The 24,950-nt window shown below is 46.6% G+C and overlaps 1 protein-coding gene across 1 annotated transcript in view; it reads left to right on the top strand.

Annotated features, from left to right (window-relative positions):
• The window catches only part of gbe1a (glucan (1,4-alpha-), branching enzyme 1a), a 308,612-nt gene that overhangs the window by 92,562 nt on the left and 191,100 nt on the right, over positions 1 to 24,950 (top strand). The window contains exon 3 of the mRNA XM_083635195.1: positions 13,686 to 13,801. Within this exon, the coding sequence (XP_083491321.1) occupies positions 13,686 to 13,801 (116 nt within the window). The remainder of the gene's footprint in view (positions 1 to 13,685; positions 13,802 to 24,950) is intronic.

The raw sequence follows: 24,950 nt of genomic DNA, 5'->3' as shown, positions 1-24,950 counted from the left end.
CTGCAGGCAGAAGATTTGAAGCATCCACACTGCAGCATTTGCAATTCACCACCGTGGATGGATCATATATTTTCATTGCAGGTTGTTTCGGGATTTTGTTAACTGGCTTTTCCTCATCATCGTCTTATGTCCCAAACGCACACAAAGCCTTAATTGATGAGCCTTAATTGATGAGCCTCATTGGATGCGCGTCAATTTATGCTCCTATAGTGCATATACTGTATACTATATGCTCCTATAGTGCATATACTGTATACTATATGCTCCTATAGTGCACTGCAGGGATCAGATACCAAATACAAATAGCACAGAACCAGTAGTATTTTGGGGGAAAGGTCACTAATTTATATGCAGGCAGGCACAATGTCTGTTGAATAAAAAGTTGTTATACCGTAGTTTTGAGACCCTGTCAGTCGAGGCTGTAATCGTCCTACCTGTCTGGCATGCAGAGTGGAGGGGGCAGCACTGCGGGGAGGATGAGAAAATGAAGCAATCCACTCTGTCCAAACCTTTACCGATCTAACTAATCATGCATGACATGCAGGGAAATTTATTTTGGTAGCCGATGTGTTTAGAAGAGCATTCACACTTTATTCAGACAGTCTTGCTATAGTGTAGCGTTATATTTTACATGCTTGCTGCCTGGCTGCTATATTTAAACTGCAGTGAGATTTGTTTGTCGAGCAGAGAGACCGACACAGGGATGAACGTGGCCGCGCAGAGAGAGAGAGAGAGAGAGGGGGCGGAGCTCAGAGCGTTCTGGTCGCTGCTGGGTCCTCATTTGATGCTCCAAAATGGAAACAGGTTGGGAGTACGGGCGTCAAGGCGCGTCAGAACGCTCTTGGTGCGCGTTCGGCTGTTTAAAACAACGGGTGGACTTCAAAACGTGAGTGTCAGACAGTGCATTTGGGGCATTAGTGCTATAGTCAACTCATTTGGTGATGTTTTATCCTGCCAGTTTGATGTCAATCACAGGTGCCAACAAATAATGGATTTGAGAATCCCAATGTGGCTCTATCTTTCTGCTACCTTCAAGTGCTGCCTAAAATGTTGGAATGAACTATGAGTTAGGTGCACATGCATCACCCAACAGAGTGGTAATTAGGAGTGGGAAAGTTGGAATGTTCTATATCTGATTTGCATTTGTAATCATTCTTTTATGCCTCCGCCGCCGACAGCCGTGGCCAGGAGCCGGCGGGAGGCATTATATTTTCGGGTTCTACGTCGGTCCGTCGGTTGTTGAAGTCATCTCTGAAGTATGCCATCAAGGTGCAGCCAGGGCGAGGCCGCGCAGCGACCGAGCTGCGTATGCAACCTGCAGGGCGAGCGAGCCTAGGAATCGAGCACGCGAGATGCGTAGTTATTATACATCATCGTCATCATCGTCATCATCATCAAAATGGGAGCTCTGTTTGTTTGTTTCTCTGTCCCACTGTGATGTCATAAATCCCACTGTGACATCAGCAGTGATGTCATAAATGCCAGTGATGTCATAAATCACACTGTGACATCATCAGTGATGTCATAAATCCCACTCATGACATCATCAGTGATGTCATGAATCTGACATCATCAGTGATGCTGGTCTCATTGGCCACACAGCAGGCGAGTTGTGGGAGGGATCTCGCCCGCTGTGCGGGCTCGCTATCGCCCGTCCTGCAGCTCGGTGAGCTGCCCCTGCAGCTCGCATTCGCAGCTCGGCCGCTGTGCGGCCTTGCTAGTATAACAAATTTGGCAATGGTGGTCTCTGTTCTCTGTTTGTTCTGTTCTCTGTTTCAATTTTTCTCCCACTGTGGATGTCATCAGTGATGTCTCAAATCACTGTTGATGTCATAAGTGATGTCACTTGAGCAATTGTGCATTGTGACGTCACTGATGATGTCATCAGTGACATCAGCATTGTGACAACACTGGTGATGTCATCAGTGATGTAAAGAAACTGATGGATGTAAACTTAAGGGGCACACCCCCCCCCGCGCGCATGTAATCTTAAGGGCAATAACATCTTGTGAGCAATACATACCCGCGTGCACCAATAGAGCAGGCGAGGCCGCTCAGCAGCTGAGCTGTGGGTGAGGCTGCGTATGTAAGTAAGCTGCAGGGCCAGCTCAGCGAGCTGCAGGGAGAGTGAGATGCCTAGTAAGTGAAAGGGTTTGAGTGTGTGCTAGGGCTGCACAATATTGGAAAAAATTTACATTGCAATAGTTTTTTCTTCTGCGATATGAAAATATACTGGAATTTTCACCAAAAGACTTGAATAGGTCTATCAAGCCTTGCCCGTTTAAGAAGGTGGCCTAATGGGTAACCTGCATGGTTGACGAAGTAGAAAGTGAGTGTTTTTTTCAGCCACAGCCAGGGTGAGTTGCAGGATGCTAAGTGAGTAAAAGGTACTATAGTTGGTAGGAAAAGAGCTTAGAACATCACAGAGTATCCACATTGCATTACTGTAGGCTATGAGTTCATTTGCTTTACTTGACATTGCACGTTCTGCGATGTGACTATTGCACATTTGCACATTGCGATGACGATGCTGAAACGATTGAGCCGTAGTGTGTGCATATACATATATACTGTATATATATATATATATATATATATATATATATATATATATATATATATATACCCGTTGCTATATGTATATAGCCGTAGTGTGTGCATATACTGTATGTTCATTGTGCTTGCATTGATTTGTATGCACACTAGGGCTGGGCAATTTAACCGAAAAGGTATCAAAAGAAACCCACATTTACAACCTTAATCTTGCTCGTGTCAATTGATAAATAAATTCATGTTCATTTGGTTAATACTTTCCTCATGAGCCGCCGTGTTCAGTCATGTGCCTCCGCCCCGTCCAAATAACATGAGTCTGAGTTCAGGCGTTCACTCAAAGCGAAGCTGTCTGCATGGAGGATGACATGAGTGAAAACACCAAGCCGACAAACAATACGGTACAGGTACAGACCGTGTCAGAGAACTATGAGGGCAGTGTTCAAAGAAAGTGTATAAAATAAATCATCCTTCATTAATCGTAATCGAGGTAAGTTTGAAATAATCATGACATTGATTTGAAGTCATATTGCCCTATACAGTGATCCTCACTATTTCTTCGATGAGAGCCGCACTGGCAGGACAAAGTCAATAGGAGAGCCACTTTACCGCAAAACACCAAAAGCCACCCCAACCAAGCACATCTGCCTACCATTTTTTTGTTTTATTGTTTCACACACACACACACACGCGCGCGCGCGCGCGCGCGCACGCACACACACACACACACACACACACACACACACACACACACACACACACACACACACACACACACACACACACACACACACACACACCAGTTTCCCCTAGAAAATCTTTCAGGCCTGGAGGGATTTCGAAACGTACCCCGACCGCAACGGTGGGGGCCGTCGCTGGCGACGCTAAAGTTTTAGCTAACCTGTTCACATCTATGTTCGCAATGGCATCCCAAGTATCATCATACTATTATGGGATGCGATGCGAACAGTTGTATTATGGGATGTGCGTTTCCCAGGCAACGACACACGTTGACACGTTTTGGAACAGCGCTGCACGCTGGCACAATACTCCTAAAAGCAAAATGCTTATTGTTTTGAATGATTTGGCACCTTCTATTACTGTCAACACCAGTATTGTTGTATTGTAATAATATGCCATAAAGGTTTATTGAAATTTTGGGGAGAGCAGGGGGGGGATCAAAAAAATATATAAATATATATATATATATATTTTTTGCAATTTCTTAGAGCCGCCAACTAAAGCTTCAAGAGCCACCGCCGTGTCTCGCGAGCCGCACAATGAGGAAATAGGACCTCTCATTTCATCGTATCATATCGTCATATCGCCCTTCTGTGTGTCTGTGTGTCTGTGTACACATTCTCCACTGGCTTGCAGTAAAGGCTCTGAAATTGTTCAGGTCAGAACTATTTACTAGGCTGCAGTAAATGTGTGCGCGCGCGGTGTGTGCCCTCTACACATCGTTCCATAGCTAAATGTTATTGCCCGAGCCAGAGATTACACTCTTTTATATCCCTATTACCAGCTGCTCTCCCACTTTCACTGCCTCTCTCCCTCTCTATCTCATATTCATTTTCATCTCTCCATCCACCGTCTGCTTTCATATGTCCCCCCCCCCCTATTTCTCTTCATATCGCTCTCCCTTTTTTAATTCTCTGCTTCTCTCTGGGGAAGCACTGCAGTCATGGAAGGGCTTAAACATCAGGGTAAACGGGGTGAGATTGCATTTTGCCACGCCTCACATTATTCCCCCTTCACTTTCGGCACTGGGTGAGGAGGAGGAGTGTGGGGGCTTTGTTGCTCTCCATCTCCTCTTCTCCTCCTCTCTCCTTCTCTTGCTGTCACATTGTGTTGCAGGTGGGAAGGCATTATGGCTGGACAGAGTGCCCTATATGCTCTTCCAATTCCCAATGAATTCTGAATCTAAAGCAGTAGTAGTTGCACTGCAATGCCTAAAGCTTAATTTATACTTATTAGAAAGTGTCGCTCAGCACATGGTCGCAGACGAAAAAAAGAAAGTGTCGCTCATGGTGTTCAGTGAACGTTTGCCTCGTTCAACGGTCACGTGACACCCGACGTGACACCCGAACGCTATAGTGCTGCAGACAGCCACAGCAAGAGAGGGAATGGAATTTCACAGTGAAACCACCTCGGAGGCAAGATGTAACGTACTTGACTGCAGCCGCATATAAACGACACAAAACTCACCTCCTCTCGCTCTGGGAAATGCACAATGTTCTTTGGGATTTTCACGAAGTCATACATCAAGGACAGGCTGATAAAAATAGCGGAGACACGTTCATTAATTTCAATGAGTGAAAACCAAAACAAGGAAATCAAGCGCATGCCGTCTATATAGCCAATCAGACTAGCGCGACACATGGCGACGTAGTCAGCGACACTAGACATTTCACCAGGTAGCAGACACTGCTCGCCGACACTTGAAAGTGTCGACTCAAGTCCTCATTTCTGTCGGCGACCGTTTCAAAAGTGTCGACAGAAAAAGCATAAATTGGGCTTAAATGTTGCTTTAAAGCTTAAACACAAAATAGAAATGATAGAAAGAGAGCACATGATCATGGTGGATCTTGGTATAAACCTTGAAACTGTCCTTCAGTAAGTGAGTGAATCAAAACCAGGTTGAAAAACATCTCGCAGTGTTCTACAGAGAGTTCATTGTGTGTCACTGCAGGAGCTGGGGGTCCATAGAGAAACAGCAGGAATAACGAGGTTTAAAGAAGTGAATGTGATTATAATAGGAGTAAATGCTGTCTGTTGGCGTGTGGTACGAGTCAGGTCTAATGGTCTGATAGGCCAATTATTCTAAATGGCTGCAATTCTGTGAGTGGAAAAAAGATTTTTTCCTCTTCTTATTTTGCTTCTTTTTGCATTAATCACCAGTGTTGGACAAGCTACTTGGAAAATGTAGTAAGCTAAGCGACCAGCTACTCTACATTAAAATAGAGCTTCACTACATTGAAGCTATCCCCCGAGAAATGTAGTTAAGTTACCACCACGCCACTGAAAACTGTACTTACAAGTAGCTACAAGTAGCGAAGCTACTAGCAGCTTCGCTACTTGTAGCTAGCTACTGCCCAACACTGAGTATCACATTGTCATAATTCAGGATTTATTCACTGAAAAGTAATCTTGAAAACAAAAACGATTATCTAAACAAAAACATACAGTATCCCATTTAATTATTTTTGTTGGTGAGAGGCCATCTTGATAAGAACAGGTGATTTGTAATAAAAGTGAAATAATGCCATAATAATGGTAGGAAATGCATGTGACATCACGGGAATAATTATGCACACTACGTCAACGAAAGTTGCATAGGGTCCCGCCCACCTGTGTCAACGCAGTGTTGCCATGACAAGTAGGGTCCGCATCAACAGGGCTGAATCATTGACAGTGGTGTTAGGTGGTACTTAGACCTGAATTAGCAGTATAGTATTAGTCATCCTAAAAAATAAAAAAATAAAAAAAATAAAATAAAAAAATCCTAATAAATTTTGTTGTAGGTCATGATTTACGGTCCGCATCAACAGGGCTGAATCATTGACAGTGGTGTTAGGTGGTACTTAGACCTGAATTAGCAGTATAGTATTAGTCATCCTAAAAAAATAAAAATAAAAATCCTAATAAATTTTGTTTTGACCTAATTTTATTGTTGTCTATAGAGTTAGTTCCACCTCTGCGCAGATTCCCCCGCTCTCTTCTCTCTCTCCCCCTCAGGTGTCCTTCACTGGCCTGACGTACACCCCCGCCGCTGCAGCCCTAGGTCCGGCCGTCATCGCCCTAGCCACCTGCCGCTACTCCTTCTACTGTCTGACACCCCGGGCTCTTCACCACCACCGACCCCTATCCTCATCATCCTGGTCACCTGCCTGCCTAAGGGAAGGGGGGGGCGCCCCCCCAGCCCCCCCCCCCGCCGCCTCATCATCACCTCCAACTCCTATCCTCCCCTCCTCTTAACCATCACCTCCGACTCCTATCCTCCCCTCCCCTCCTCTTAATCCATGTCACCAACGCGGACTCATGGATTCCTCAGATCATCCTCATGGAACTCCCAATCTTGTTACCCTTTTTGTCACCTAGTTAATTAACTAGTATTCTCTAAACCTACGAACACTTAAAGACTGCATTTTCTATTTCTTTTTGGACTCTACTTTTTAGATTTTCAACTCCCTTCCCTGATCTTAGGATAATTTAAAAATTACATTTTTATATCCCTTCTGTTGGACTCTTTTTACATTTTCAATTTTCTGTTCTCTTGTACATTTTATTTCCATATTAAACCATTCACAGAGTTTCATTATCGGAAACTCTGTGCATGGTTTAGCCCGGCATCTCTCGGCCTGTCTCGGAGGGGAGTCCCCAGATGGGGGTCCGCTGCTGTGGCCTGGTGGGTGGGCCCGTCCCCCGCGTGGCCTGCTCTCACGCTCTCAGTCACTATGCTGGTGGCTGGGGGCTGGGGGGGCGGGTCGCGTGGGGGCTGGGTCCGCCTGGGCCGCAGCAATTGGCCCCTAGCACAACGACCTCACAAGGTTCCTCCTCAGCCAAGTCACTGGGGCAATCCATGCGGCGATCCATATGGTGGAAAGGTTTTCTTGCGTTCACTGGGGGTGAGGGGGTGCCGCTGTGTCCCGGCCTGGCCTTCCCTCCCACGCCATATGTGGGCGGGGGCCGGGTCGGGGGGCATCGGTGCTCTTCATCACTGGTCGAGGGCTGCCGGTTGGTTTAGAACAGCTTAGGTAGGCGATAGATTAGCTACAGCCTAAGGCTGACCTGTTAGTGTTCAGGCTAAAATCAGACTAGAGCAGGGTAGGATAGGCCAGATCAGGCTGTAGATTAGCTAGATACTATGTCCCAGTTAGCTCTGGTTAATGCTTAGAGTAGTCAGTTGTCTGATCTTCTCCCCCCCCCTCTCTTTCCCCCTTTCCCCGCTTCTTCCCTTCTTCTCCCTTCTTGTTCTCCTCTCTTTCCATGCTCTTTCCTCCCCCACATCCCACCGCCCCCCCCTCCCTTCTCCTGCTCTCTCCTCATTCTCCCCCCCTCTGCTCCTTCCTCTTCCTCCTCTTCTCCCCTATTTTCCTGAATCCCTGCCACTTCCTGCTCTCCCTTCTCTCACATTCCCCCTGCTCTCCTTCCCCTGCACCCTCCCACCCCTCCTTCTCTGCCTCTCTGTCCTCCCCCCTCTCTCACATTCCCCCTGCTCTCCTTCCCCTGCACCCTCCCACCTCTCCTTCTCTGTCCTCTCCTCCTCCACATTTCCCATTTTCCCCCCACCCTCGCCCTAATCCGGGCCCGTATCCTACTCCCTCCCTCCACCCTAGACCCTACCTCTACTCTCTGTCCTCCCCCCTCTCTCACATTCCCCCTGCTCTTCTTCCCCTGCTCTCCTTCCCCTGCACCTCTACTCTCTGTCCTCCCCCCTCTCTCACATTCCCCCTGCTCTCCTTCCCCTGCACCCTCCCACCTCTCCTTCTCTGTTCTTTCCTCCTCCACATTTCCCATTTTCTCCCCACCCTCGCCCTAATCCGGGCCCGTATCCTACTCCCTCCCTCCACCCTAGACCCTACCTCTACTCTACCTCCCCTGTACCCTCACATTCCCACTGCTCTCCTTCCCCTGCGCCCTCCCACCTCTCCTTCTCTGTTCTCTCCTCCTCTCTGCCCTCTCCTCCCTCTCACATTCCCCCTGCTCTCCCTCCCCTGCACCCTCTCCTTCTCTGTTCTCTCCTCCTCCACATTTCCCATTTCTCCCCACCCTCGCCCTAATCCGGGCCCGTATCCTACTCCCTCCCCTCCCTCAACCCTAGACCCTATCCCTACCCTGGCTCTCCCTCCCCTGCACCCTCATCTCTCCTCCCCTGTTCTCTCCTCCTCCACATTTCCTATTTTCTCCCCACCTCCCCCTCTCCTCCCTCCCTCCCTCCACCCTAGACCCTACCTCTACTCTACCTCCCCTGTACCCTTCCACCTCTCCTTCTCTGTTCTCTCCTCCTCTCTGTCCTCTCCCCTCTCTCACATTCCCACTGCTCTCCTTCCCCTGCGCCCTCCCACCTCCCCACATTTCCTATTTTCTCCCCACCTCCCCTCTCTCCTCCCTCCTCCCTCTCCCTCCCTCCTCCACTCTCCTGTTTTCTTCAAATGTTCAAATGTTATCTTTATTCTGTATATTCTTGTTATTGTGTGTTAGCTAGAATCAGCTAGACATACTTTCTGTGAAGCCCTCTGAGACATGCTTGTGAATTAGGGCTATATAAATAAACTTGACTTGACTTGACTTGACTAGGGCTGGGTTAAGAAAATTGATTCTCCGATTTTTAATCGATTTTTATTTTAATCCTTTGATATCGATTCATATGTCCAGAGATAGATTTTTAAAAATAAATAAAAATAAACATAGGCTATAAACATAGGCTATAATATTATAGGCTGTGTATGGTAGTTGAAACATAGTTTCAAGTTGACGTTTATTTATGTTTGTAGTTTAAACAAAAACATAAATACTGTAGGCTACATAAATGGAAATGTTTGATCATTAATATCTACTTTTAGAAATTATATAGTCTGAAATCAAATCACTGTGCATCATTGTGAAAGTGTCTTCATTGACAGATGAAAAGGCTCTTATTTACCCTTTGTCACCACCTGGTGAGTAAATATACTGTATGTGTAACTAAAACCATTAAAATTGACAACCAACAATAACAGCAACTTTTTCCCCCATGTATCTACCGGTCCTTGGCGCAAAAAAGGTTGGGAACCCCTGTGTTACATAACTGGACAGTCATGTAATTCAGGTTACGGTTCAAAAAACATGTTTTAGTATCACTAACTAAATCGATATTGAAATTAATTGAATCGGAATCGAATCGGGATTAATCAATTTGGAACCTTGTGAATCGGAATCGAATCGATTCTTGAAATTTGAACCAATACCCAGCCCTAATGACAAGGTGTCAAAGTGGAGTTATCCCTCTGGACCTACAGTATGCTCTGGACCTACAGTATGCTCTGGACATGAAAATAGAGAAGGGAAAAAATAGACTGCATGAAAGTGCCGGGTAAAATAAATCTCATTATTTCAGCAAATGAGGAGTAACATATTACCATTTTACTTACCTAGCTATAGCCTGCTTTTCGTGTGGCATCATGACAAAACGAGTTTGTCTGTCTGTTTCTGGTGGCAATTACACTAAAGATAAAGCAGCTACTTTTCACTGCTGTGCTAAACAACTGTCTCACAGAAAGTATCACATTAGAAAAGTCAAACAAGGCACTTTTCATCCTATTCTCTTCATTGTAGCACATTTGTTTATATAACACATCATCTGAACTAAATCCGCAGATAGCCTACTTTGCGTGTAGCAGCTGATGTCAGTTGACCTTAGAGTGGAATGAAACAACGTGGTCAGTGCGCTATTAGTAGTGCTATTCTGTTGTATCTGTAACCATCCATTGCGCCTGAAGGCGTCATGGCATCTGGCCTATGACGCGGCCACCCGCTCCGCCCCGTGACCACCACGTCACGTCCGTGCCATATTGCCCAGATCTTCACTCAAAACGTCCAGCAACCCGCTATTCCGAAGAAAGCAAGGCTAGATGTGTGAGATTCCTCGTTCTCACTCGTAAAACCTGGGTTGTCGGACAACCCCAACGTTTTACTTCGTTTCGAACTTCGGAATCTCACACTATGCCAATTATCCACCCAACCTTGCTAGGGGTGTCAAAAATAATCGATTATACGATGCATCGCGATGCGGACGTGCACGATTCTGCATCGATTAACAAATATCAAAAATCGATTATTAAATTTTTTTTTTTTTTTTTTTTTTTTTTATAATCAAATAAAATAGAATGTAAGTACATGCAGTTGTTTATTTTAATTATGGATCATAATACAATGCAATTCCAAATGCACTTTTATTTTAAAAGTAGCCACACAGTGAGAAAAAAGAAAGTGAGAAAAAATAAATCATGTATTGCGGAAAAAGTGATGCATCGATTTAAGATGCATCGCGATGCATCGTGATGCATCGTTTAATCGAATCGAATCGAATCGTTGACAGATGAATCGTAATCGAATCGAATCGGGAGGCCAGTGAAGATTCACAGCCCTAAACCTTGCTGCAAGGAAGCACCTCGTGTGACCCTGAGACCCGAGGCTGGCAACGGAGCACATGGCCTCAGCCCATGGCAATAGGCATAAGATTGACTTAAGGAAGTGAACTACCGCCTGGTGGCTGACAACACAGCGTGCGCAAAGGGCGCGCTGGCCACATCAAGGCTATAGAACCTAAGAAAGGTGTGGTGGGTAGACCATGAGGCAGCCGCACACATGTCTTCCACTGACACACCACGCAACAACGCCCAGGATGTTGCGACACCTCGTGTGAAGTGGGCCTTGATACCCTCCGGGGGAGCCTTCCCCATGGCAGAGTAGGCCAAAGCAATGGCCTCCACTATCCAATGGACAGTGCCCCACCCAGGGCCAAAGCAAACCAGTAACTGATTACAGGTGCGCAGCGTGCGTGTCCTACCCACGTAGGTCAGGATCGCCCGCATCGGGCAAAGAGTGTTCAAGCATCGCTCCTCCTCCGAGCTGAAAGGAGGGGGACAAAAGGCAGCCAGGTCCACGACCATAGATCTGAAGCTGGTGTTGATATTTTTAGGCTGGTAGGCGGGGTTAGGCCGAAGCGTAACCCTCCGCTCATCATCAGCAAATACCAAGCAAGACTGCTGGACCGACAGGGCAATCAAGTCGCCAACCCTTTTGCCTGAAGACAAGACTAACAGCAGCGCAGTCTTCAAGGACAGTCACAGGAACTTCAGGTCCACAGTTTCCAAGGGCTTGAACGGGAGACCCGAGAGACCCGAGAGACCCTCCAACACCGTGACCAGGTCCCATTTAGGGAAGACATTGCGTAACTGTGGTCGCAGTCTGCGTGCCCCTTTCATAAACCGGGAGACCAGGAGGAGGCTCCCCACCGGTTTCCCTTCGATCTCCATGTGACAGGGTGATATGGCAGCCACATAGACCTTAAGGGACTGAGGGGACTGACCCGCATCATACAGGCTCTGCTGGAAACAGAGGATGGGCTGAACACACTAGTGGAAGAAACTTGCCACTTGTAGGCGTACTGAGCGCTCGTGGACGTGGCCCTAGCGCTCTGTATGGTGTGCACCACGCTCATGGGCAAACCCTGAGCTAACAGGCGCTCCCGTTCAACAACCAGGCCACCAACTTCCATCTGCAAGGTGCGGGGTGGAGTGTCTCGCCCTTCGCTTGCGTCAGGAGGTCCTTCCGGCACGGCAGCAGCCGGCAAGTGCGCGCTCAGCGTGCTCAGGCCCCAAGCAACATGTCACCCTCCCGGCCTGACACAGAGTGCACTGGCGAGGTTGCCCGTCCCTGTCCATAGCTTAGAGAGGCAGGTTCGCAAACACTAGCAACAGGGGAAAGGAAAAAACTCGCTAACTTGTCCGGGAAGCAAACGAGGCAAGCCGCAAAGCGAGCGACTAATGGTGCCCAAGCAACAGCTAGCAAGCCTAGCGTAATGTCAGCTAACCTAAGCTTAACGGTGCACACAAGCAACAGTTACAGTATTAACAAGGGGAAGCCGCCTCAGCACGGCACTGGCCACACTGACGGAACGGCACGTTCTTGTCCATAGTTGGGCAAGGCGGATCCGAAGACACAGCCTGACTAGCACAGGGATGAAGACAGAAGAAAGGCGCGAACGAGCTGGCTAACAGCAACAGTTAGCAACCTAGCGAATAGCTAGCTAACCACAGCTAACAGTACACGGCAACAGTTACAATGAGGCTAGCGTGACAATTCTACCCTGTCAGGGGAGCTAGGGAATATGAAGCAAGCTCGCTAAGTTAGCTAGCAGCTAACAACACAACCCCCAGCCGGGGAATTTAGCAATCAAGCTAGCTAAGGCTAGCGCAACTCAACGAGCTACAACCGAGCCACGAGGTTGCTTAGCAAGAGAGACTGCCCAGCTGGCAGTTAAACAACAAGAGAAAAACTCTTAGCTTTCGTAGTAGGTCCCGCCGTTCTTGGCGAAGAGGGCCCGGTCGACAGAATGTCCCGCAGTCTGTCCGCCGCTCCCGTTACGGTTTGTGGAACACAAGGGGACAGGCTATCCGCTAATGGCTAAGAGCTAACCGCTAGCTAGCGAGGGTCAAGAGAAGACACGTCTCAGTGGGTTGCTGGAAAAGAGTAGAGTGAAGATCTGGTGCGGACGTGACGTGGTGGTCACGGGGCGGAGCGGGTGTCCACGCCATAGGCCAGATGCCATGATGCCTTCAGGCACAATGGATGGTTTTATAGGGGTCAATTTTGAGAAAATAGACATTTTCCAGTAGGTGCGCTGCTTGGCATAGTGTGAGATTCCGAAGTTCGAAACAAAGTAAAACTAAAAGTATAGTATCATTTATACTTCCAAATATAGAGAATTATTATATCCTGAAAACAAAAAAATAAAGAAATCCATGGCGGCCAGTCAATGAGCACGATGCCACTGCTCACTCGTTAAAACAATACAATAGTAGTGTTACATGCTATATTTAGAAACACAACAAAGAAATGGGGGGGGGGGGGCAGTTTGAATGGGCCTGATGTCACTGTTCAAACATTAGGTATTGTTATGTATAGTTTTACAGGTGTTATTGTGTACGTTTGTCAGCAGATGACATGCTGGATGCTCAGCACTAACACAGACAGCAGGACAGGCAGTAAACAGCAGTCTTGCCATGTGACTGTGTGGGAACTGGTTTACAGGAGTCAGGCACAGGAGCACCTCAGCAGAAGTTTGTTTAGGGCCCCAGGGAGGCTAGGATTGACAATGGACACACATTTCTCACTGGCAAAAGCCACAGTCGCCTATAATGCAATACAGCCACTATAGCATTCTGACTAAGTGACTCTTGCACTCCTGTTGCTTTCTAACAACAGTTGAATGGAACATTCATGCTTGTTCTCTGGGGGTTGTCAAAAAGCATTCTGGGGGAAAACAAACAAACAAACTGAATACAATATTATCTGGTATGTCTTTTGGTGCGGTTGGAATAAAATTGCAACGTCTCTCTCTCTCTCTCTCTCTCTCTCTCTCTCTCTAGATGGATGGAACACCACATCTCACCCATACACCAAGAAGGATTATGGAAAATGGGAGCTTTACCTTCCTCCTAAGAAGGACAAGTCTCCTGCTGTGGAACACGAGACCAAACTCAAGGTACCCTCCCTTATATCACTTTATAGAGATAACGAAGACATTTCTCAGTCTTCAGCGTAATTACAATGTTTCTATTTTCTCACACTAATGAGGCCGGTTAACTTGCTACTGCAACATTACCTGACTGTTCCTATCTGCTTTAATGAAGAGGGTGCTGTGCGCACAGCTAATTACTGTAACTTCTCTATTCAGTTTGTGTTGGTACTAGGGGTGTCACGATACACTCAGTTCACGATACGATACGTATCACGATACTGGGTTCACGATAACGATACGATACGATACGATTTTAACAATATTTTTTTAAACTTGAATAATGACAATATATGACTGGAAAAGTAGTATTTTATTTGAAATGCACAAATACAAAACATGCTGTTGTGGGAAATTGTTATTACAATAACAACTAGAAAAAACATGAGATTGGAGATAAGGCTTATCTTGAAATAGAATGAGTTACACCGTCACTTAGATTTACTTTGAACTAAAAGGTTTCTCAGCAGTATAAATTCTCATTATGCATCTTCAGTTTTTCTTCAAACTCAAACAACAAGACTTTTCTTAGTCTATTTTTTATGCATCTTCAGTTTTTCCTGTCAAGTAAACAGTTTTGCCAGAAACTCAATTGAATGGTTTCTCTCCTGTATAACTTCTCATGTGTCTCTTCAGAGACTTGTTCAACTGAACTACTTTCCACACATTGAACTTCAACAAACAAAGACGTTTCTTTGTCTACTTTTGAAAAAAAAAAAAAAAAAAAAAAAAAATTTTTTTTTTTTTTTTTCACGATATGAGATTTCATCTCAACGATACATATCGTGACGTTTTACTATCGCGAAATTTCGTGGGACGATATATTGTGACACCCCTAGTTGGTACCGATACTGTTGAAGGAGTAGTCTGACTAACAATTGTGGTCATTGGAGTTCAATAACATGTTTTCAGTGGTTCAGAGGATCAAATATGGTACTTGTTTTTGATGTCGGCTTTGTGTATCAGAGCACCCAAAAAAATCTTAAAACAACAATTTGCTATGAACTGTTTGGATGTCCCAAATATGAACAGGAAGGTAAAGTTGCTAGAAAGAGCATTCATGAGAGCAGTCTAGCAGCATGAGGTGATAAGTGCCCACTAGGGATGTTCATCAATAATCGAAAATCGATAATTGGTCGTTAAGGAATTGATTTGATCATGTGGAATTTTTATCGATTTTTAATATATTTGTTTAATGAAAATCAAATAGGCTTAAATGTGCTGAAACTACAGTATAAGGATTTCACTACGTGGTCGCAACCAGGTGAGGGCGCAATGGGACTATGAAACAACTGAACAGAACACCTCTGGGTGGGGCTATGGGCGTGGTCTCACTGGGCTTGCTGCGTGAGAAGAACAGCAAAAAGCACATTGTCAGCACTCAGCCAGACGAGGAAATGAAGCGAGCGAAGCAAAGTTTTGTTTGGGACCATTTCGAGTTAAAAGACGACATTGTGCATTAAGAACTGTGATACCGTTTATAAGTACAACACGGCTAGACGTCAATGATTCACCACTTGAACAGCGTTCCCTTCCGAGCCTGGTTAAGGAGGAAGGTGCCTCGTCCTCGGCCGGGCATGCAGAAAAGATCACCCGTCTGGAACCTTATCGAGACCTGATCAATGTGATTGAGCCAGCTATACTATGCGCTTCCCTCATGGAGCACCATTACCAGGCGCACATAGGCATTTTGTAAAATAAAACAATAATAGTAATAATAAAAAAATTATTATTATTAATATTATCAATAATCGATAATTGATCGTTAATTTTCCCGAATTTCGATTATGGAAATTGATTGAAATGAACATCCCTAGTGCCCACTATTAAGTTTACGCATATCAATTAATTAGACAACCCTCAAACTCACCGGCCAGATACATCGATTTCCTCAGCCAAGTGCTGCAAAGAATACAGGTCTTTTTATAGGGTTTTACGGGGTTTTTGTTTAATAATGCAACCAATCTGCAGCAGTGTACAGTATCACCATTACTGACTTTGTCACTCTGATGTGGATAATTCATTTTAAAGTTTAGTCCTATGATGCTGCATCAATCCCGCTAGAAATAGACAGAACAATCCCGAAAGCACTCATTTATTACTGGGTAGATACAAAAACAACAACAGTCGACTCACTACGGGTTTAAAATTGACTTTTCGGAGACAGCAGATATTCCTCCAATTTGTCTGTGTTCTATGTGTTCTGTGTATTTTGGATCACACACTAAAAAAACATTGCCAAGTGCGTTAATAGGCTATTACTTTATTTAACTGCCATTATTGTGAAGGTTCTAACTGGAAGTTTCCGTTTTATTCTGGCTGACTTGATGCTGCTCGGAGTCAGTGATGACATTTTGCGAGAGAAAGAGAGAGAGAAAGCGTAGGTTCTTTGCATCGTCTTTACAATCTCCACCTACCTCCTATCAACACTCCCAGACAACCACGGCTTTTGCAAATGAAGACACGTTAGGTAGACGGGGACCAGAACCTCCATCTGCAAACGTGTTGATTCTCAAAACAATAAGGGCAGTGTGGATAATAGGTGCAAATGAGGTGCCAATCCATACAAAAGGGCCTCATGTAGACATGGCCTCATGTAGAGATGGCTTCATGTAGACATGGCCTCATGTAGACATGGCATCATGTAGACATGGCCTCATGTAGATATGGCTTCATGTAGACATGGCATCATGTAGACATGGCCTCATGTAGATATGGCCTCATGTAGACATGGCCATATGTAGACATGGCTTCATGTAGACATGGCCATATGTAGACATGGCTTCATGTAGACATGGCATCATGTAGATATGGCCTCATGTAGACATGGCATCATGTAGACATGGCATCATGTAGACATGGCCTCATGTAGATATGGCCTCATGTAGACATGGCCATATGTAGACATGGCTTCATGTAGACATGGCCTCATGTAGACATGGCATCATGTAGACATGGCATCATGTAGACATGGCCTCATGTAGACATGGCTTCATGTAGACATGGCCTCATGTAGACATGGCTTCATGTAGATATGGCCTCATGTAGACATGGCCATATGTAGACATGGCCTCATGTAGACATGGCCTCATGTAGACATGGCATCATGTAGACATGGCCTCATGTAGACATGGCCTCATGTAGACATGACCTCATGTAGACATGGCTTCATGTAGACATGGCTTCATGTAGACATGGCCTCATGTAGACATGGCCTCATGTAGACATGGCCTCATGTAGATATGGCTTCATGTAGATATGGCCTCATGTAGACATGGCCTCATGTAGATATGGCTTCATGTAGACATGGCATCATGTAGACATGGCCTCATGTAGACATGGCCTCAGGCTTTGTGCTTGCTACTGCTGATGAGGCTAAGCTTATGCTAGACATCACGTGTGCCAAAGGCTAACTCCTAAGAGCAGCACTACTGTCCACTTAGCAGTCTTGTGGTTCAAACCACTGATAGCACCATGGATCTTAGTAGCAATCAGATTGCATCTAGGAAGCAAAGGAACACTGGCATGCCATCCAAGCAGTGTTGAAGTGTGCACATTTGGTTCCTTGTTGTTTAGTGATGCCCTGTAGTTATCTCCTAGGACGGTGATCTTATATGCAAATTCATTGATTCCTGGCACAAGATTATGAATAAGCTGTAAACACCTCGTAAGGACATTTTTCTTCTGTTAAAGGCATCATATTTTGACTCACACTACTGTACCAATGGAATGTATAGGAAATGGGGACTATACAATCCAGGGGTATCCAGAAAAAATGTGATAAGGAACTTGACAACACAGAAAAGCACTTGGATGATCCTTTGTGCAAGTTAACTACATTTGGGATTACAGTTTGCATATTTAATGATTTTTTTTATACAATCCAAATGAGAAACACTTAAAAATGATCATGACCAAAGCATTCGGACCGGTTTTGGACCATGCTGGCTTGCCTGCCTCCATCCCTGTCCACCTCCCTCTCTTCGTTGTTCAGTCTTTCTGCCTCCCTTGACTGTCTGACAGGCAGATGTTTGGGCTGTGAGGTGAGGAGGTGACTCCACTGGGAGTCCTCTCCCCACTAATTGGCTGTCACACACAGCTTCCCAAAGTTGGCAAATCGGATTTCTTGGCATCTGCGAGCACAGGGGGGTAAGGCCAGGGATAATATGGCAGGGTGAAGTCTTTAACTGCAGGTGTAAGTGTGTGTGCTTAACCTCTTACTAGCGCTCTCTGTCCCTCTCTCACTTATCTACCTCTTCACCTGCCTGTCTTTCTTTCACTCTGAATCTCTCTCCTTCCCCTCTCTTGATCCTCTGGCCTGCTGTGTGTTACAGTATAGCTTGTTATTGCTCGCTCTCTGTCTGTGGTCACTGACTACCAGCTGACAGATCGCACGCTTTTCCCTGTCTTCACGACAGTAGAAGGCCCCAAGCTCACTTATCAATGTCTTCACTCCTGATCTGACCCTAGCTTAGTGTTTTCACCAGCTCACTTATCAGTGTCTTCACTCCTGATCTGACCCTAGCTTAGTGTTTTCACCAGCTCACTTATCAGTGTCTTCGCTCCTGATCTGACCCTAGCTTAGTGTTTTCACCAGCTCACTTATCAGTGTCTTCGCTCCTGATCTGACCCTAGGTTAGTGTTTTCACCAGCTCACTTATCAGTGCCTTCACTCCTGATCTGACCCTAGCTTAGTGTTTTCACCAGCTCACTTATCAGTGTCTTCACTCCTGATCTGACCCTAGCTTAGTGTTTTCACCAGCTCACTTATCAGTGTCTTCGCTCCTGATCTGACCCTAGGTTAGTGTTTTCACCAGCTCACTTATCAGTGCCTTCACTCCTGATCTGACCCTAGCTTAGTGTTTTCACCAGCTCACTTATCAGTGGAAGTGCAACGGCAACAATAACTTTGGTCTCTATTAGTAGTATTGCCACTGTCAGACTCAGAATGAGCAGGGCAGAAAAGCAGGGAGGTAGAGTGGATATCCAGGTCTGCAGACTGTTATCCCCCCAATCAAGGCTGAAGCAAAGGGAATAAGCCACATGGTACCATAGAGTTCTGTCTATGAGATTGGCTGTACTACGGCTGGTGTTTACCTCCACACTGGGGCAGTTATTGACCTAATTCAGAAGGCAGGATGAAAACAGGGTAGAGAGAGAAGGAGAGAGAGAGAGAGAGAGGATGAAAACAGGGTAGAGAGAGAAGGAGAGAGCGAGAGAGAGAGAGAGAGAGGATGAAAACAGGGTAGAGAGAGAAGGAGAGAGAGGATGAAAACAGGGTAGAGAGAGAAGGAGAGAGAGAGAGGATGAAAACAGGGTAGAGAGAGAAGGAGAGAGAGGATGAAAACAGGGTAGAGAGAGAAGGAGAGAGAGAGAGGATGAAAACAGGGTAGAGAGAGAAGGAGAGAGAGAGAGAGAGAGAGAGAGAGAGGATGAAAACAGGGTAGAGAGAGAAGGAGAGAGAGAGAGAGAGGATGAAAACAGGGTAGAGATAGGAGAGAGAGAGGATGAAAACAGGGTAGAGAGAGAAGGAGAGAGAGAGAGAGAGAGAGAGAGAGGATGAAAACAGGGTAGAGAGAGAAGGAGAGAGAGAGAGAGAGAGGATGAAAACAGGGTAGAGAGAGAAGGAGAGAGAGGATGAAAACAGGGTAGAGAGATAAGAAGAGAGAGAGGATGAAAACAGGGTAGAGAGAGAAGGAGAGAGAGAGAGAGAGAGAGGATGAAAACAGGGTAGAGAGAGAAGGAGAGAGAGAGAGGATGAAAACAGGGTAGAGAGAGAAGGAGAGAGAGAGGGAGAGAGAGAGGATGAAAACAGGGTAGAGAGAGGAGAGAGAGAGAGAGAGAGAGAGAGGATGAAAACAGGGTAGAGAGAGAAGGAGAGAGAGAGAGAGAGAGGATGAAAACAGGGTAGAGAGAGGAGAGAGAGAGAGAGAGAGAGAGAGATTATGAAAACAGGGTAGAGAGAGAAGGAGAGAGAGAGAGAGAGAGAGAGAGAGAGAGGATAAAAACAGGGTAGAGAGAGAAGGAGAGAGAGAGAGAATTGTAGAGAGGAAGTAAGGAAGACGAAAGCAGAAACAGGATCTTTTAGAGTTACTGAAAAAAGGCATATTTTCCCAAATGCTGTTATTTTAATGATCATGCAAAAAAAAAAGCAATGCTAAATAATAATGATATGATCTGCAGCAAGGCTGCAAAAAACCCAATAAATCTTGAGTCCTATGAGTTTTCTGAAAAGGAGAAATATATATAATAGGTTAGTAAACTCATACACAACAGGTAGAACCCCCCCAAAAGATCCCGTGTGTATCCCCACTGAGAAACTTAATAATTCCCAGTCCTTTTCCCCACTTCTTCTCATCTCCTAACCTCTCCTCACTGATGGCTAAATCACTTTCATTCCTCATGGAATACACAATGCTAATCCACCAGCAGCTCAACAAGTCACTTAACTGTATAGTTCATAGCTTCTACCAAAAGCATTTTTGTTAGCCTATTGTTCAGCCTGATATCATGTTCATGTGTAGGATTTCTGTTGCACTTCCATGAGTCCAAGGAATCTCATATAGGCAACAAGAGGCCAGCTGCAGTGAAGTTGTGATTGGATTTCATGGAGCTCTCTCTGTTTCGTTGCTGAATTGACTCAGAAAAGCCTCCCTCTTTCCTCACACATTGGTGTCCAGACAGGATAAGAGCAACATCTCTTTTCATCTTCACACAGTCGCTGTGTCCAGACGAGGAGTGCAACTATTGCTGCAGGGCAGGGGAAATGAGCTTTCATGGATAGAGACTAAAGATGGTTAAAGGTTTGTGTGAAATGGGTGGGATGGGAAAACATTTCGGAAAGGTGTGAGATATTAGGGGTGGGACAAAATATCGATACTCACGATATTGCAATATTTCCCACTTGTGATACGTTATCGATACACCGGCGCCAAGAATCAATATTTTAGTAAAATAGGCAGGATCTTGAAGCTGATTCCCCGCAGCCATTTTGATAAACAGAGTCACTACTTATGGTTGTCAAAACTATTGATACTTCGGTACATACTCGATAATAAACATTTTAAACGGATACAATACTCCTTTGCTACAGTATCGAGTTTATCGATACCAGCAGCGCTTCCTTTGCCTCCTCCACACAAACAGTAGAGCCATATGAAATCCGCGTAACCAATAAACCATTCAAACTGGAATCAAAGCATTAGATGTGTAGATCTTGGTCGTTGCCTGCCTGCCAGAGGGCACGTATCGGGTCTAGCAGCTGATCAGCAGCTCAGACAGCCTCATTTGAAACCGTTAATTATGTTTGTCATAATCGTCAATATTCACAACATCTTGCGCTGTTGATGAACATTGCACATCAGCTGAAAGAACATTGCCTGTGCTGAATGTGGGGTCGAGTGGTTCACGTTATATGCCAGTTTTATCTGACAGCCTACATACAACCATATTTTCATTTACTGGATGAAAATACTGCCAAACTGCGCTGGTTTTACTTCGTTTCGAACTCAAGCTCTCACTAGTGCCTAGTTCGCTGCGTACGCAGCACTATGGAAGACTGTCATTTTGCTCCAAAATTACTTTTCATTAAAACCGACCCCCCTGGGGCTGACATGGATCCACGTGACTACGTCACGTCCTGTCAGCCCAGGGATAATCACTCTTCGTTTCTTCCAGCCAGTGTGAGGACGTCGTTTTCATAGCTCCGCGGTTAGTTCTGAGTCAGCACTCTTAAACATAGCTTGGATACTAGGCTCGTTCCGGCTGATTTGCCCACCTCAAGAGGTTTGCGTGGACGGGATAAATCAGGCTTCGGGGACCCGATCCTGTACTCTTCACCAGCGGCGCCGGATCAAGCCATCCAAAGCTAAGGGTGTCTTTTTCACAGTTAACTGTTGTATTAGCTGCCGCCGTGCAGCTCATGTGAAACGTTTTCCCCGGCTGGGGTAGCGTTTTATCGGCTTGAGGGCTGACTAAGGTCCGCGCTCAAAACTGTTTAGGCTAGGTTGCATACGTGCGATCAGCTTACTGTGTAGCACTAGAACAATAGGCTAGTTAGCCCAGTTGTTCGTGTGAAACGTTCCCCGGCTGGGGTAGCATTTATCGGCTTGAGGGCTGACTGAGGTCCGCGCTCAAAACTGTAAAGCTAAAGTTGCATACGTGCGATTAAGCATTGGTACTGTGTAGCACAAGAACAATAGGCTAATTAGCAGCCTGCGTCCCCAGACAGGGTAACGCACCCAGTATTGTGGCAGATAGCTAGCGGGCACACGTGCAGTTAGTGTCTGTGTGCTAAGTACTTTAGGCGCCAGCTACCTCTGTGTAGGGCGCTAACGTTAAGCGAGAGTAGTAGCTAGAAGCCATGCTCTTCAGTTAGCTAGACAGCTAGCTTGCTCCCGTGCAGCCAGTATCTAGCATTGTGTAGCACTCCAGCTTCTTACCGTTGCTACTGTTAGTTAGCTTACACGGTAACCCCGTTAATTCCTGTTAGCAGAGAGAGGGGTGAACAGCTAGGTGCTGTTTTAGCTGTGAGGCTACGCTGGCCGGTTACGACCGGCACAATGAAATGAATGTGTGCACTGCCTAAGGGCATGAGCACGCTGCACAGGCGTTGCTGGGACCTACTTACTGTAGTGTAGCTAATACTGGCGTCGGCCCCGAAGGGGGCACTCTTGAGATATTAGCTGAGCGAATACGCTAGCTAGGTGAGCTCGCTCCACACGATGTGTTGGCCGCTTCTCTCAGTACTTACGCCGTCTTAGCCAGCTTGCTTGTCTGCTAAGTGTTGCTTGCCTCGTGCAAATAGCATCTACTAGATTGTAACTCCCTCTGAGGAGTTTCTTCTGAGATTGACTAGCTTCGCGGGCCGCTGGCTTCTGCTTGCGGTCACGCTTGCTTCCCCGTGTTACTCAGGGTAGAGACTCGCTGCACCGGCTTGTGCGCAGGCTTGTGTTAGCGCATGCTTGTCTCTCAGTGCTTACGCTAGCTTAGCTAGTGGCTTGTTCACGCCTGTTCTCTCGGGTTAACAGGTTGTGGTATTGTTGCCTTCCCTTCGGGCTGGGCTATTGCCGCTTACGTTACCGTTGCACGCGCACGTTCGCTAGCCTCCGGGTTGCTTACTGTCTAGCCTGTGCTTCTTGCTAGTTTGCTAGCTTGCTTAAACGGTACTCCCGCTAACAGGGTGCGGCCTGCGGGAGCTTGCTATTTAGTTAGCTTCCTGCTTTCTCTTGCTACTGAGCAGGGAAAGTCAGCGAGGGGATGGGCCGTGTGTAAACTACATTGGCCGAGTATGAACCGGCACGTTAAGTGCGTGTTCTGCCTTGAGCATGAGCACCCGCACAGGCGCTTTGAACCCTCGGTCTTGCAGCTGCTGGGCTATCTTCACGAGCGAGCCCTCCAAGGGAGCAGTTCGTGGGGCGATGCCCAGGGCCGCAGCTAAAGCTCTTGAGACCAAGGTCCGCTCTCATAAGAGTGTGAAAGCTAGCTTGCATACGTGCAGATAGCATTAGTACTGTGTAGCACAGAACGATAGTATGCACCCGTGCAGTTAGTATCTGTGTGCTAAGTACATTGGGCGCCAAGGTCTGGGCTCAGTGCCAGCCTCTGGCTTGTAGCTCTAAGGACAAGCCCACCGCCCTTGGTGCCCAGGGCCCGGGGTGGTTGGGAGCTCTCCATGGGTCGCATTCCCTTTGTTGGGGCGTCCCCTGCAGGTGCAGGGAGCCTGACAGGGGGCACAGCGCACCTTGGACCATGGCCACGGCCTGGCCTCGGTTGGCAGCACTCAGGTCTAGCTCACCGGTTGGCTCACCAAGGCGGGGCTCAGTTCCAGCCTGCGGCTTGTAGCTTTAGGCCCACCGTCCTCGGTGCCCAAGGCCCGAGTTCGGTCGGGAGCTCCCCCAGGGTCTCATACCCGTCATCAAGGCTCGCCGTTGGTCCATGGCTACGGCCTGGCCTCGGCTAGAGGCTCCTAGGACAAGCCCACCATCAATGGCGCCGTGGGCCCATTGCTGGTCGGGAGTTTGATTGATTGATTGATTTATTTTGGTGAAAAAGTCAACACAGATACAGGGAAACAGACAGTTCACCAAGGATAAAAACACAATAAAGCCTTGCGGCGTATTTCCATTGCGGTCCTCAACGTACAACATTTAGAGACATAAACACACACAAATGGGAATCACCATTCAATACTCGAAATAAGACTATTTACATTATTTCTAGATTGAAAGGAATAATGGCACGCTTGAATATTATACAATACATAAACATTTGTTGTTACATGTAAGGAATTAACATCCGTTGCAAACAAACTAGGTGGGGGAGGGAGAGGGATTGCGGGGGTTTAGCAGTGGGGGGCTGGGGGGGAGAAGCTCGTTCACACAGGAACTGGGGGCTATGCATATCGCTCATAGCAGCCTCCATCTATATGGCCCCATTCAGATGAGAACGAGGGAAGGAGGGGGGGGTGAGGATGAAGCGTGGAGGAAAGATTGCAGAGCCAGGCTGGAACAAGGCGGCATGGGGGGGGTGGGGTGTGTGTGTGTGTGTGTGTGCGTGTGTGTTTGAGAGTCTGTGAATGTCCAATTGTCCTTGTGTGTGCTAGTGAGCCTGATAGGGCTAGTCGTCTTCCCGGATGGTGAGCGAAACATAGCGAGTCGCTATGGTGACGGCCTCGAGTCCAACAGGTGTCAGGGGGAGGGTGGAGGGTGGAGGAGCGCAGTTGCATTCGTAGATATCAGGAGAGGAATTTCGGCTGCGTCCTTGGCAGCTCCGAGTCCAGATTAGGATGAAAATGTTTTGGTTGCCTGAATTCCTATCAGGTCACACAGACCAAACAGAACAGGTCTTATGTCTTAAGTCTCTGTCTTAAGTCTCTGGAATCCCAACATAAGTTCATTCCTTATGCAGATCAGTGGAAATTTCCGTGATATAATCCTCTCCTGGGGACCGCACTGCCGGACAAGTCCACGTGCGGCCGGACTCGAAAGACAACGTTACAACGCAGTCCCCCCCCAGCCTGCGAAAGTCGCACGGCGGGGGGGATTACGGCGATACAACGCACCCATGGGGTGCGTCAGTAGGCGGAGCTTGCGTAAGAAATTCTCCCCCAGCATCC

Source organism: Poromitra crassiceps (genome assembly GCF_964638095.1).
Source record: "Poromitra crassiceps genome assembly, chromosome: 1".
Classification (NCBI taxonomy): Eukaryota; Metazoa; Chordata; class Actinopteri; order Beryciformes; family Melamphaidae; genus Poromitra; species Poromitra crassiceps.
This window is presented reverse-complemented; position numbering and strand designations above follow the sequence as displayed.